We start from the raw sequence: 13,996 nt of genomic DNA, 5'->3' as shown, positions 1-13,996 counted from the left end.
ATTCTTAAACTTAATTTTTAGGTTGCAAAATAAATGAGCAGGTGTGCCTCTAGATTTGTCCTGACTAAGCAGTTTTGGCAGCCAATTTTACAGGTGGAGAAATGTCCCATGCATCTAATTCTTCCTATGGGCTAAAGTAGTAGGCTTGATCAGTAAGCTCTTTGTGAAGAGAGCTTTGATCTAGTACTGCTGCACTCATATCTTTTCATATCATCAACTCCAGTTAAGGGAAGTATCAGCTGAGTTCTTACTCCAGCTTGGAACATACAAACCAAAATGTTCCTTCTTTGGCTAGGACACTGATGCACACCCATGGGTGGTCACTGCACAGAAATCAGTGAGAAATAACTGCTCAGTCTTTGAGAAGACTGGCCTTTGGTTGCTTATGTGGCCAGGTACCTAATCTAGATGAGTGCATCTCAGAAACAATCATAAGCATCTTGTATCTGAAGCAGTGGGCCTAGTGCCTACTGAAATAGGTAAATTTAGATAATTTGGATAAGAAATTGGTTTTTCACATACAATTGCCAATTGTGAATTACAGCTTCAGTTTTTAATTCTTTTCTCCACTGTAAGTGGTTATGAACCAATACTTAGACCTGTTTCTGACAGTAAAGAGAGGGGTCTTGTTTGGAGCTGATATTCCTTTGAAGAAATGTCTTTGCTCTCTTGCCTGTTCTGGCTGTCCTCAGAGGACATGAGCATTTCTAAAGCATTTTACAGTTAAAAGGCCTTGTGGAGAAACATTTAAAGGTTAAGTATCAAGTGTTTTAACAATATGAAGCCCTTGAGAGGGAAAACTAGCACCTCAATAGAATCCATGTGGAAAATTGGATGCAGAAGACCAAACTTGTCCTGACATATTTGTGTGTTTTGGTGATGACTAGCCTGAGGACAGCACTTGTAAGAGATGTGTCTCTGCTCTGGAGGGCTCTGTAAAACATCTCAGAAATTATTTGACAGGGGAAAAAAATAAGCCAAACACAAATCATGTGTGGCATCAGAAGCAGCAGAATGTTACTTATCTGTGCCTGTCTTGACATAAAAAAAAAACTACTGTCTGCTCAGACATCCTATTTTAGTTCAGACCCTTTTTTTTTTTTTTAATGCAATAATGTCTGTCTAGTGCTGAGAATGTTTGAAGTTAGAGTTTCAAGATACAGACACTCTTTTTGCAAGAGGATATTGTTTCCAAATGGGATATTGGTTTGTTTTTGCCAGGCATAGCACATTAATAATATTGGAAATAAAATATCTAAAACATTGTAAGTTATCTCCTTCATATTGAGCTTGCTGTGCAATAGGAATTAGTGTAGAAAGTCAAGTACTTTATAATAAATGTTTGTTAATTTTCTTTGGTACATAGCTGGACATGAGAGAAGGAGAATGGTTAAAGATGCTTTGATAATACAGTAATTGCTATAAATGACATTCACAGAAACTCTGAAAATGTTTCTCTACAGGCTTCATGAATTTGATGAGCAGGTTGCTGCAGTTCGTGAGGGGATGGCCCGTGTTGTTCCAGTTCCTCTACTTTCACTCTTTACAGGATATGAACTGGAAACTATGGTACCGATTTCTGCTTTGTTACTTCTGTCAAATTAGCCTGGAGTGAGATTATCCACTAATTTGTTTTACTAATAAAAGCCCCACATTAAATGCTGTTTACAGTGACTGCTATGTGGTTGAAAACATCAGTTCAAGGAAAGACCAGAAAATGTTTAATTGCCCTCTTGGTGTTAGTGAAATTATTTTGACATAGCTGAGCAGTGATGTAATGAATTATTTCTGAAAGAATCAAACAAGCAAGACCAAAAAAAAAAAAACCCACATGCTAGTGATCTAGAAAGTAAATTGGAGATACTTGCCCTAAATTCAGGAGTATAAAAAACGTTCATTACTGTCCCCTGATGGGAAGATGTATATTTAGTTTTATTGTACTAGGAGACTATGCATGGCATTTCAAAGATCTGAGTGCTCAGTTTGTCAGTGTAAAAGCTGATTAAATATTTTAAAGGAAGGGAGGGGACAAATCACCTGCAATTGCTCTGATTAGATTTGAGTAGCCTATCACTGTATTTTATTTTTCAGGTATGTGGAAGCCCAGATATTCCACTTCATCTCCTGAAATCTGTAGCAACTTACAAAGGCATTGAACCAACTGCTTCCTTGATACAGTGGTTCTGGGAAGTGATGGAGTCCTTCTCCAACACAGAGCGATCTCTCTTCCTGCGTTTTGTGTGGGGCAGAACAAGACTGCCCAGGACTATTGCAGACTTTAGGGGGAGGGACTTTGTTATTCAGGTAAGGTGTGTGGGATGAGGAAAGTTGGGGGCATCTCAAAAAGCTGGTAGTGAAGAAATAGCAGCATGACATAACAAAAGCCTGATTTCATTAAACTGTTCTGCAGCTTTAGATTGTAGATTCAACAGCGCAACAGTTGAATAATAATATCTGTGACAGTTATATGAGATGTATAGAACCAATCTTCTCTCTTGACTTGGACAAGTGGATATTCCTTTAATTTCCCAGCCATTTCTTTCTGTGAATTTTGATAGTTTTCCACTGTCAGGAAACTGGTTTTGCTGGCATTTATTTAGCATTTCATTCAGTTTAGTTAATAATTTCTGCTAAATTAAAACCACATAATCTTCAAATAATTTTTTATACCTTCTGAAGTAATAGAGTCTTTTTTAGATTGCTCCCAACCACATATTCATAATCAAAGCAGCTCATATACATCTGTTTTTATTTATTGATTGAGTGAAGGGAAAATGGACTTGGCCTCTTCATTCTTTTAAGAAACTTCAGCATCAGAATCAAAAACAATAAGCTGCTGAGAAAAAAAAATCACAGTTATTATTTCAATACTTATTCGTGTTTTTGGACAGTGAATAAAAAAAAATATTTTGTTTTGTTTTGTTTATTTGTTAACAGGTATTGGATAAGTACAATCCTCCAGACCACTTCCTTCCTGAGTCATACACATGCTTCTTTCTCCTGAAGCTGCCCAGGTATTCCTGTAAGCAGGTCCTAGAGGAAAAGCTCAAGTATGCCATTCACTTCTGCAAGTCCATAGACACTGATGACTATGCTCGCATTGCACTGACGGGAGAGCCGGCGGCTGATGACAGTAGTGACGAGACTGATAATGAAGATGCAGATTCTTTTGCTTCAGATTCTACACAGGACTACTTAACAGGCCACTGAAAAGTAACATAAGGAATAGTTATTAAAAGCACTGAGGCAAAATGCCAAAACGACAATGAAGCCAAGGACAGCTTAGGTTTCAGAATAGAGACTGTATAGTCAGAGTGATGGTAATCTTCTGAACATGGGGAAAGTGTGTTTGCTACTCACAGTAGGATTTAAGGATTACAGCTTAATCCATCAGCTTAAAATAAATGGCACAGTATATGGGCATTTAACATTTATTTTAAAAGCTGAAAATGGCCCCCCATAATGCTGCACTACATTTAGAACCTTTGTGTTTACTGAAGTGTTGTAAATGTTTATATAAATATGGTAGTGCAGCATCCAAAAGGCAGTGAAACCTTTAAATTGTGGGTGCAATAGGTTTTTTCATATTAAGTGTTGTGTTCTGTGCATCTTCTTGATTGTATATTGGAAATACTGTGCAACAACGGAATAGTATTATAAATATTTCAATTAACTTTACTAGAAGTTTGTTAAAAGTTTTTGAACATTGAATAAACATTATTCCTTGAAATTCTTCTATAGATAATTAAAAATGGCCAATAGTTTCACCTCCACCCCTGGTTTGTATATTTTAGCTTATGCATTATTTATCTCAAATTTGATACCTTTCTGTGAACAGCATCACAATTCTTATCATGGAAAGTGTACTGTATATAATTGGTGCCATGTAAATGCAAAAGTTATAATTTCCCTCTAAATAAAAGTTCTGCCACATTAAGAACCAGGATATGTTTTTTCATGGTAATGCAGCTTGGACATTGGATGAACATTTCAAACAGCTCTGCTAGGAAATTTTCTGCAATTTACAGCTTTTGAACAAGCTGCTCCACCAATAATAGGTACATTCCCAAAGAGATTTTGTGAGCTACAGTAAATATGAGCAACTTCAGATAACATGCTAATTGTAGTGATTAGGTACATCTTGTTTATGCAGTAGTTCCTAAGGCCACTGCTGTCAGTAATAGTGAATTTATTCTTGGACACTTGGAGGAAGTGTAAGGGAGAGGTATCCTGAAGTACCTGAGCATGAGGAGAAGAGTCTGATGACACTTGTGTAACATCATATTGCTGAGAAAATTCAGTCACCTTACAAGGCTTGGTCATGGCACATTGGCACAGGGCACTTGATCATGACCCACTCCTGACCACATATTTAGTTTATGCACTAAATTTTCAAAACAGGTTAATCATAAGATTAATTATGCCAAAGCACTAATATTTTACTCTAAAATCTATTAGTGGGTAATGTCATACCATTGCTTCTGTAATTATTAGGACGGGTATATGTGAGTATTCAACATTTTACAATTTAACTTTTTACAATTATGAGTGGATTCATTCTTTTTTAGTGTGTGCGTTTGACTTCTGTTCCAAGTAGATTAAATATTAACTGTGATCATGAACTAAGTTTTCGTGAGACAAACTTGATACTTCAGTATAGTGGTGAAACTACTGGTAGCTAGATGCCAATGGTTTGAAATATGTTACCTTTAGAGTCCTCTGTTTAGTGCTAAAGATCTCTTGCAGTAAATGCCCTTATCTTCATCTTCTTCTCATTGGAAGTTCCAGAAATCTGGCCTGTGCTCTGCTCGGTCCTCCAAATTCTCTGTCTGTTGGTGAAAATTACTGGGGTTTGAGTCCTTAAGATGCAAAACTCAAAAACCTTTAAGAAACCTCTTCTATCTTTGCTGCTGAATAGACTTTCTCCTGAGGGTAAGGAGTAGTAGAATTAGTACAGAAGTGCTCATGTGGTTGTCTGCTGCCTTTTGTCATGTTAACACTGGAGCCCTGTAGGCATCCAACTCAAAGAGATTCTGTAGTCAGCTTTTCAGGAGAGGGGATGAATGAGTTGTGGCCAAATCCCAGTCTTTGACCAAGTTCAGTTACCATTCTTGAGTTTCAAGCCCCATTTCAGAAGCATAGGGTGGACTACTGTGACATGGAGTTTTTAACTTGCTTATAGGAAAGAAAAACAATGTCAGGGTTTTCTATCCAAGAAAAGCAAAAAGGAAATATGCTTAATGTAAGGAATCCGGATGCTTTGTTGCATTGAACATTACCTTGTTGCATACAGTTGCATTGAACTGTAAAATAAGTTTCTTAGGCCTCCTTCTTTGCTTTCCCATCCTAACAGAAGAGTGGCAGGCACCTTTTTACATTGTGGTGCTTGTCACCTGTCGCCTACCTTCCAGCATTTCATAGATTATCAGGTTGGAACGGGTCTCAAGGATCATCTGTTTTAACCTTTATTGGCAAAAGCACAATTTAGATGAGATGGTTCAGCATTCTGTGCAGCTGAATCTTAAAAGCGTCCATGTTGGGGAATCTGCCACCTCCCTGGTGAGATTATTCTGTGAAAATTTCTTCTCTTCTGTCTAATCTCCTCAAGAATAATTTGTACTATTACCCCTTTTCTTTTCCAAGTGACTTCTTGTAAAAAAAGAGTCTACTTTGTAAGCACCCTTTATGTACTGAAACATGTTGATAAGGTCTCCCATAAAGCTTCTTTTCTCAAGGCAGAACAAACCCAATTCTTACAGCCTTTCCTCACATGGCAGGCCTCCCAGTCCTCTGGTCCTCTTTGTGGTCCTTCTCTGGATCCTCTGCATCCTGTCCACATCTTTTTGCGCAGTAGGGACCAAAACAGCACAGTGTTCCAGGTGTGGCCTCACAAGTGTCGAGTGGGATAGACTACTTTTATCAGTGCTGGTGATTCCATCTGGATGTGACCCAGTATCTCATTGGGTTTCTGTGCTGCAGCAGCACACTGTTCATTTGCATTGAGTAGACAATGTCCACCACTTGCCACACATCAACCAAGGCAGTGAACCTGTCATAAAGGTAGAGCAAGTTTGTCAAATGTGATTTACACTTCATGAATCCCTGCTTGCTTTTCCCAGTCGTGGACTTCATCTGACTTGTGATAGCCCCCCAGGAGGATTTGTTCCATAATTTTCTCAGGGACTGCAGTAAGACTGATGAGCCTGTGACTTCCTGGATCATCCTTTAGGACCTTCTTTTAGATGAGGGTCACATTAACTTTCTTGCTGCCCTCTGGAATATCCCCTGATCCTCCACAGTTCTCCAAGGTTGTGGAAAGTGCACCCATAATGATGTCAGTCAGCTGTCAAACTCTTTCAGGTGGATAATGGCAGGGACCATCAATTTGTAGGGGTTGAGCTCCTGTAACAGTTTGCACACCAACTCTTTCTTCACTGATGGTGAGTCTATGTTTGTATCAACCTGGATTTTTCTTCCAAAGGCCAGAGGCCCAACACTACTGGTAAAGACCAAGGTAAAGAAAGTGCTGAGAACTGCCTTTTAAGCTTTGTTGGTGAGTAATCCACCTTTCTTGTTGCACAACAAGTACATGTTTTCCTTCATTTTTTACTGGTTGTTTACATAACTGAAGAAACCTTTTTTTGTGTTTTTTTATTTTTACATCTCTGGCCAATTTCAGTTCAAGCTGAGCTTTTGTTTTTCTAGCTGCATCTGTGCAAACCCTGGCAATGCCCTTGTAGTTCTCAGTGGGTATTCACCCCCTTTTCCTCTAGCCTATACCCATCCAGTGTGATCCTACAGCCATGTGAGATGTTGTACCTGTGTTGACTTCATAAATTTCTGACTGGCTGCAGAGCTCCAGTTCCTTGTGTTTGTTCCCCAGGCTGCATGCATTGATATACATGTACTTGAGGTGGTTAGTCCTGAGGAACATTTGTCCCTGCTTGAGTCTGGGGCTGGATGATCTTTAACATCCCTTCCAACTCAAACCATTCTGTGATTCTATGAGCCAGCAAACTTGAAAGATTCACCTTTCCAGAGAACATGGGAAAAAGCAGCCCTTCTGGGCAGGGGTTCAGCAAGGAAAAGAAGAAGAAAACTCTCTGGCAGCCAACCCCATGACTTTTGTTTTCAGGGTGATGCTGAGACACAACTAGTGGCTCATTCAGTCCTTATCCTTTTAGTGATACTAAACAATACCTGCACTCTGCTACTATTGGAGCTCTCTGAGTGTTTCCTATCACGCTACAATTGTAATGGCACTGCTCAGCCCAGCACCGAGTGTGCCTCGCCAGCAGTGGGATGGCCCACAGGGAAAGCAAAACATCCATGAACTTTTGATCCTTGCTCACAGTGTGCCGCTGGCAAGGACACAGACGCACATCCCAGCCCTGTTGACTGTGCCTGGATGTACTCTGAAAGGCTCCACGCAACAGGTCATGGGATGTGGTCAGGAAGGAATGCAGATAACAACAGTACCCTTTCAGCTCTGGACCCTGAAAGGTGGCATTCAGTGCCTGCCTGACACTCCTCTCTCTCCTGGCCATAGCTCCTGGCTATGCAGCTGCTCCATAGGCCAAATGCTGCCCGTCTTCATGGGCCAGGGAGCTGCTGGACATGCATACCTTGCTTCAGGGGCACCAGGGCAGGACAGCAGTCCAGGTGATACAGGAAGGTCTACCAGGACCACTACATTACTCTCTGTATGAGGAGATGCAAATACTAGAGCAAATGCCCTTTTATGCATGGGCACATACGTCAAAAGAAGCATGAGACAGTACTTATTTCACAAGGGGAGCTTCATGTCCAAAAGTCATCCCTTATCCTTAGGATTAATCATAACTCAGCTGAGGCAATTACAAAGATAAACCTTTGTCTGTGTGAATCTCTCATGTACATAGTGAAATAAATCTTGGATGGCTTCAAATTCTGCATCTCACTGCACCTATGCCACTCTCCACATTTGTTTCAGAGTAACCACATCCCTCTCCACTTTCCCACTCTGCACTGGTCTGGAATAGGGCAAGATAAATAATTATTCCAGGACTGTTACACTGGTCTCCGTACAGAGGCAAATCTTAGTCCTGAATGGTGTTATGGAGCCATTATCTCTTGTGTGTGAGGCAGACCAGAGAATAATGTTTCTAGCAGAGGTGAAGCTAATTTGCTTAAACTGGGAAGTTTTCTGAATTTTTCATAAAAGGAGTGATTTGACTGCTAAGATATTTCAGTAAATTTTAATAGTGGTTAACAAGGCTTTTCCTTCCCTTCAAAGTTACATATTCTTCTACCATTTTTTCTAAATATGAGTATAATTAATAGTGATATATTATGATAATTAATGATACACTCCTATTTTATATATGATTCTGCTAAGTCATAACATTATTAAACATTCCTTAACATGTCCCAGTCTGTTTTACAAAATTCATTGTGTCAGTTTTGTTGAATGGAAACATCTCTACCTCAGCATTTGCCAAACTGGTGAGAAGAATTTTCTTTCCATATTCTTTAAAGCAGAGGTGGCTCCCATAAGCTCACCACTAAGAACATCTCACCATAAATCCTTGTCTCCATGTTGGACTTGGGCAGAGGAGAGCTATATTTCACAAGACACTCGCTTTCATCTCACTTCACAGTTTTTTGTTTCTGACCTTTGCTTTTTACTGATGCAGCTCCATCAGACCAAAAAGCCACACTGAAAGGAAAACAACTCTGCCACATCACCATGGATGACCTACCTCCAGGGACTGTGGCCAACTTTGCATTTCTGAGCTGCACACACATATTCATCTCTGAAGGGTGAATCTGATCACACAGGGTCCTGAGGACTGCTCAATGCTGGCAATGCAAAGTCCATCTCAGGGGCAGGAAAGCATCATGGCTTTTCATGACATGAATACCTCACCAGATAAAAGACCTCTGTTGCACCAAAATCACACTCCTACCCCCTACACCCCTACCTTCTCAGAGCAGACTGTCATTCCCAAGTTGGCTTGGGAAAAAAAGCAGCAGAAGTGAATCCAGGCTCTGATGGGTAGAGGGAGCACTGATTATTCCCTCAAATGCTACTGTCTCAGGGTTGTTTTGAGAACATAAAATAACCTGAATCTCCCAGAAGTGCCGCAGAGCAGTTGTTTTACCATCTTCTGTGAGGCCTAACAGTTGCTGTTAAGGGATAAGGGATGAGAAGGTGATACTTCCTGGAAAGAATGAGGCCTTGGCTGCATCAAAGAATTGCGTTTAGGAATAATTTTCATCAATGCAGCCTTTGTGATGAAACAATTTATCTGTACAGCACAGGAACTTTGATCTCCTGACTCCTGGTCCTGTGCCTTAACCACACAGGAAGCTTGAAAATCTCTCACAGGCTTGTCTACTCCTATACAGGGGTATTTTAACCACACTGCAAACTGCCTGAGACCAAGCAGGACCATCTTGGAAACCCCTATCAACTGACATCCTCCAGCACACAAGGCAGTATTTTTTTTATCCAGACTGAGAGGCAAAACCAGGACTGAAGCCAAAAGTGATTTCACTGCAGTTTGTCCTGTCTTCTTACATCTTCTTCTTAAATCTTTTAGTAAATCTCCCTCTGCATGACTGCACTTCCTTATCCTGTGTGTACACTCAGCCACAAGGACTGAATGCTGGCCACCGCTGAGATCCATGTGGCTGTGTGGGGAAGGTGGTACCAGCTGCAGGCACAAGTGGAGCCTTCATCTGCTGGAACAGCTGAGGGTCTTTAACTCCTTTGTTCCAAAATGAAAAATTTCAAAGCCTGACAGACAGTGCCCTACACGGGTTAACTCTGGTCATAAATACCACAGACGGAAGCCTGGTCAGTGTCTCTGCCAGGAGGCAGCAGCCTTAGGATCACAGGAAGGAAGGTGTGTGATTTGTACTCCAAAGTTAGTTTTTTACCCTGTTGTGTCCAGCCAGTTTCCCCCAGGCATCCCTGCCCTCTGCAGGAACATGGAGGAAGAGCCACTCACCCAAAGCAACCCAAATCTCACTATATATACCCACACAGGTATTTCATGCATTTGATTTCCTCCTCCTGCTATGCACAGCACTTCATAACCCACTGACTTCTGCATTCCTCAGGTCAGACAGCCCTTCTCCTGTCAACCTAATTTTGGACATGAACCCTGTTCTCCAGGATGTTTCTAGGTCAATGCGATGAACCTGATGAAAAATGTGAGAAGCAGCAGAACCAGGAAGGACATATGCAGGAGTCTTGCTCAAAAACTCTTTTCAGTTTAGGAGAAACCTTCACATTTTGCCTGTAGCTTTACCTGTAAAATTTTGATGTTACACTTTCTTGCTTCTTTTATTCCTGTGTATTGCTGCCAAACAGTGTAACAAAACTCAGCTGACCACCAAACCACATTGGCACTTTTTTGCCCTCACACACTGATAAAAGTTTTCACAGAGGAACAAGAAGTTTTGTACTCCTAGCTTGGACTTTATTTTCTAGAAGTGATGTACCCCGTGCTTATTATGGCTTATTGGCAGTAAAAAGTATATACAAATGCCCATTGAAACTTAAGTTTCTTTTCACTTAACACTAACCATTTACAAAAGAATCCTAGATTATTTTACATTATATCCATGTCCTCCAAAAATTTTTCTCAAAATTCTTCTGCTGGAAACTTCTTCAGGTATGATGCTAGTGCACCACATGTGAACTCAGTGGAGAAAGCTGATCAAAGATGAACAGAGTCAGGAAACAACTGAGACAATTCTACTCTGTCTTTTCGAGAAATCTTTGCACAATGATAGTCACTGTCCATCAGATGACTAAATGCAAAGATGAATAGTGCCTCACAGATATACCATTAACATTCACATTTGAGACAGATACTCAAATCAGCAGAATCTTTTCCAAGTATCAGGAGCATCAATTCACAAATAGTGTCTGTGTCACATTGTGTTGCTTTGCTGCAGTTTTCACTTTAGACAGGGACATGACACCATGACAGAATATTTTTTCCACCAATTCCACACCTTTCAACTCCAGTTGAGTAAAAGAACTGTGTTGGCATATTTTAGTTTACACCACAATTTTTAATAAAAAGGTTTGTTGGAAGATTAGCCTTGAAAGAGATCTGCAAGAAATTCTACATCTGTACATTTTCTTTGATCTAAAAAGGGAAAATGTTTCAGCAATGAGATTTTTGGAATCCACCACTTCTGTTTTTTCTAGAAGATTACTGTGCAGTTTACTTTTCCACATATTCTGTCTAAGATGCTTGTAGGGAAGACAAATACATGGCCTGAACATGTTAAGGGACATATACTGTGATGATAAATGGGTCACGTCCCCTAACTCCCTGATGGGACTCAATGACCTTCTGTCTTTATCCAAAGGTTGTTTAGCAGCCTTTAAATATAGTTTTGGAAGGTTGATTCTTTTCCTTCTCAGACTAGGAATTTGCACCTAAAAGCCCATTAAGAGCAAATCCAATTTTTTGACCACTTGAAACAATTTTTTTCCAAGAACAGCATGTGTCTACTCAGAAATACTCCAGCCTGTTAGGAGTGGTGGTATCCACCTGTCTAGAAAAGGCAAAGGAATTTCTAGCAGCAGGCTGGGCAGCCTGGTGAAGCAGGCTTTAGCCTGAAGGACTCGAGTGATACAGTCCAAAGTGGCAACACTCCCACCATCACAACCCATGGGGGAATAAGCCAGGTGTCTTAAGTGGAGGGTCACCAGCTGTGAGCTCAGTGTCTGTTCTCCACATTTTGGGAGCAGAGGCTAATTTAATAGAGCTGATGCAGTCTGCAAAGTTGTGAAACTCATCCCGCAGTGAACAGCTGGCCGTGGTCATGGTGTCCCTTCTTAAACTGCTGACTGCACTGGTCCTTCACCTCCAGGGACTACAACCGGGAGTTTAGACCTGTGACTTCTGCGTAGCCACGCGAAGTTTGCCACAAGCCGCAAACCGCAGGCTGGGATAGTTTGTCTATTTGAGGTGTCTGTGCCGTAAGGAGAGCTGTCCGGCTGCTCTCCCAGCCGGCTGTCCCACGGCAGGGGCAGCACTGCGGCAGGGATGGGACAGTGGCTGGAGGAGTCGCTCCTTCCTGCGGGGGAGGCGCTGCTGCTGCTGCTGCTGCTGGGCTTTCCTGCTTCCCCTGCGCCCCGGGCTGGGCGGGCAGCGCTCTCCCGCATGGAAAGTCCTTCAGGAATGCGAAAGCCCCTCTGTGCTGGTCTGAGCTCTGGAGTTTCACACAACAGCCATCCTGTTTTCAGGAACTTACTCCCTACTGAGAAATGAGCCCTTCCTTCACCTCCAGCAGGGGCTTGTTTAGAATGCAAGGGCTATAACCTTTATCTGTCTGTCTATCTATCTATCTATCTATCTATCTATCTATCTATCTATCTATCTATCTATCTATCTATCTATCTATCTATCTATCTCTCTATCACTTCAAACCCAAAACACTCTCCATAAAAACCTTGATATAGGTCTACAACTCCCATTTTTGCTCTGAAAAGACAGACAACCAGAACCAACCCTGGTTTGCCATGCAGCTCTGGTTAGTTCTGTGGAAACCAAGATGTTCAACAACTTGGTATTACAAAAATGATGAGTTTGAGTCCAGACCCCAGTTAGCTCCTGTTTCACTCTTCAGACTTACAGACTTAAAAATCCTAAATCAAAGGAGCAACATTACTACTTTCTTCTAGCAGTAGATGTGATTTTTCTAGATGTGATTTTATAATTAACTAGTATTTCTTGCATGTTTCTGTTCCCATTGCAGATTCTTCTCCAGTGCAAGGCCTGATGTTCCTTCCATTTTGGTCATCAACAGCAAGCACCACTTTGTCTAGTACAAATATATAATGCTTCTTTGCTTTTTTTCCTTAAATTTACTAATAGAATTAGGGAAGAAAAAACCCCTTTTCCTAGCAATATAAGGACATCTAACAACACTGTGTTCCCAGCTTTCACAATTCCAGTGTATTCCTGGAATAAATGAGACTATCACAAATGTTTACTATGGGTGTAGTGAAGGCCACAGTATTCACACATGCCAATAACCTGCCACTAAATTGAAGTGTTTCTGCCAGCTCCATCGAGTGTGGCATCCTCTAACTAATTCTCTGGATTTCTGCCTGGCCTTCCATAGCTCCATGGCTAACTCAGTGATGTAGCACAAGTCTTAATGGAAATGTAGGTTAAATGGGGTGATGTCTGTCTGGTGAACTCTCACAGCACACAAAGTAGTCTGTATGCCTTTGATGTGTGCCCTCTGGAAATCTTGCAATTATTATACAAATCAGCTATGTCTTACTTGTTCCTTACTGTGCTGTCTTCTGCATTTGACATGATCTGTAAAGAGGGACACTTCACCTTTTTCTATATTTTTACAGCATCTGCTGCCCTGGGGTCCTCATCCATGGCTGAAGTACCCAAGCAATAGAATCACAAATGAATTGTTATAAAGTTGAAGGTAAATAATTTATCTTAATAAAGGGATTCTTTTTTTTTCTTGTGTCAGAATAATCTTTGAAAGAAGAACTGGTTTTACTTGTCTGCATACAATTGGATGGAAGGACACCTGTATATTAATGTTTTAATGGAAATTATATTTTCTGTGATTAAAAAGACCTTTCCTGTGCTGGCAGATCTATTACCACACTACTGCAGTCAGGGGGTAGTTGAACTGTGATAATGGGGACAGGTTTAAATAGATTTGCCTTCACAAAACATGAACAGGTACTTCTTGAGTTACAGGAATAGAAATAAATTCCTATATCTTAAGCTATTGTCACCTTGGTGTTTGTAGATAATTAGATTAAACTGGAACCTGTTTTACAATAAAAGAACATCTATTGCATGTACTCTATAGCCTATGGGAAAAAGAAAAAAAACAAACCAGAAGGAAAAAAGCTTTGAAAAACACAGTTTTGTATGATTAACTACCTCCAGCACAAATGAAGACTTTAATAGAAATTGCACAATGGTACACCTTATCACATTCTCTC

At 40.7% G+C, this 13,996-nt stretch overlaps 1 protein-coding gene across 4 annotated transcripts in view; it reads left to right on the top strand.

The window, feature by feature from the left end:
* The window catches only part of HERC2 (HECT and RLD domain containing E3 ubiquitin protein ligase 2), a 102,443-nt gene extending 98,499 nt beyond the window's left edge, over nucleotides 1-3,944 (top strand). For 3 of the 4 annotated variants that reach the window (XM_015626999.3, XM_015626978.3, XM_015626991.3), the window contains exons 91-93: nucleotides 1,464-1,569; nucleotides 2,092-2,304; nucleotides 2,938-3,944. In XM_015626999.3, coding sequence (XP_015482485.1) covers nucleotides 1,464-1,569; nucleotides 2,092-2,304; nucleotides 2,938-3,210 — 592 coding nt within the window. In that variant the 3' untranslated portion in view covers nucleotides 3,211-3,944. The remainder of the gene's footprint in view (nucleotides 1-1,463; nucleotides 1,570-2,091; nucleotides 2,305-2,937) is intronic. The other variant, XR_004496946.1, reaches the window with a different exon arrangement.
* Nucleotides 3,945-13,996: the final 10,052 nt, after the last annotated feature.

This window comes from Parus major, chromosome 1 (genome assembly GCF_001522545.3).
Source record: "Parus major isolate Abel chromosome 1, Parus_major1.1, whole genome shotgun sequence".
In the NCBI taxonomy this organism is placed as follows: Eukaryota; Metazoa; Chordata; class Aves; order Passeriformes; family Paridae; genus Parus; species Parus major.
Note: the sequence above shows the minus strand (reverse complement) of the source record. Positions and strands in the feature narration are given on the sequence as shown.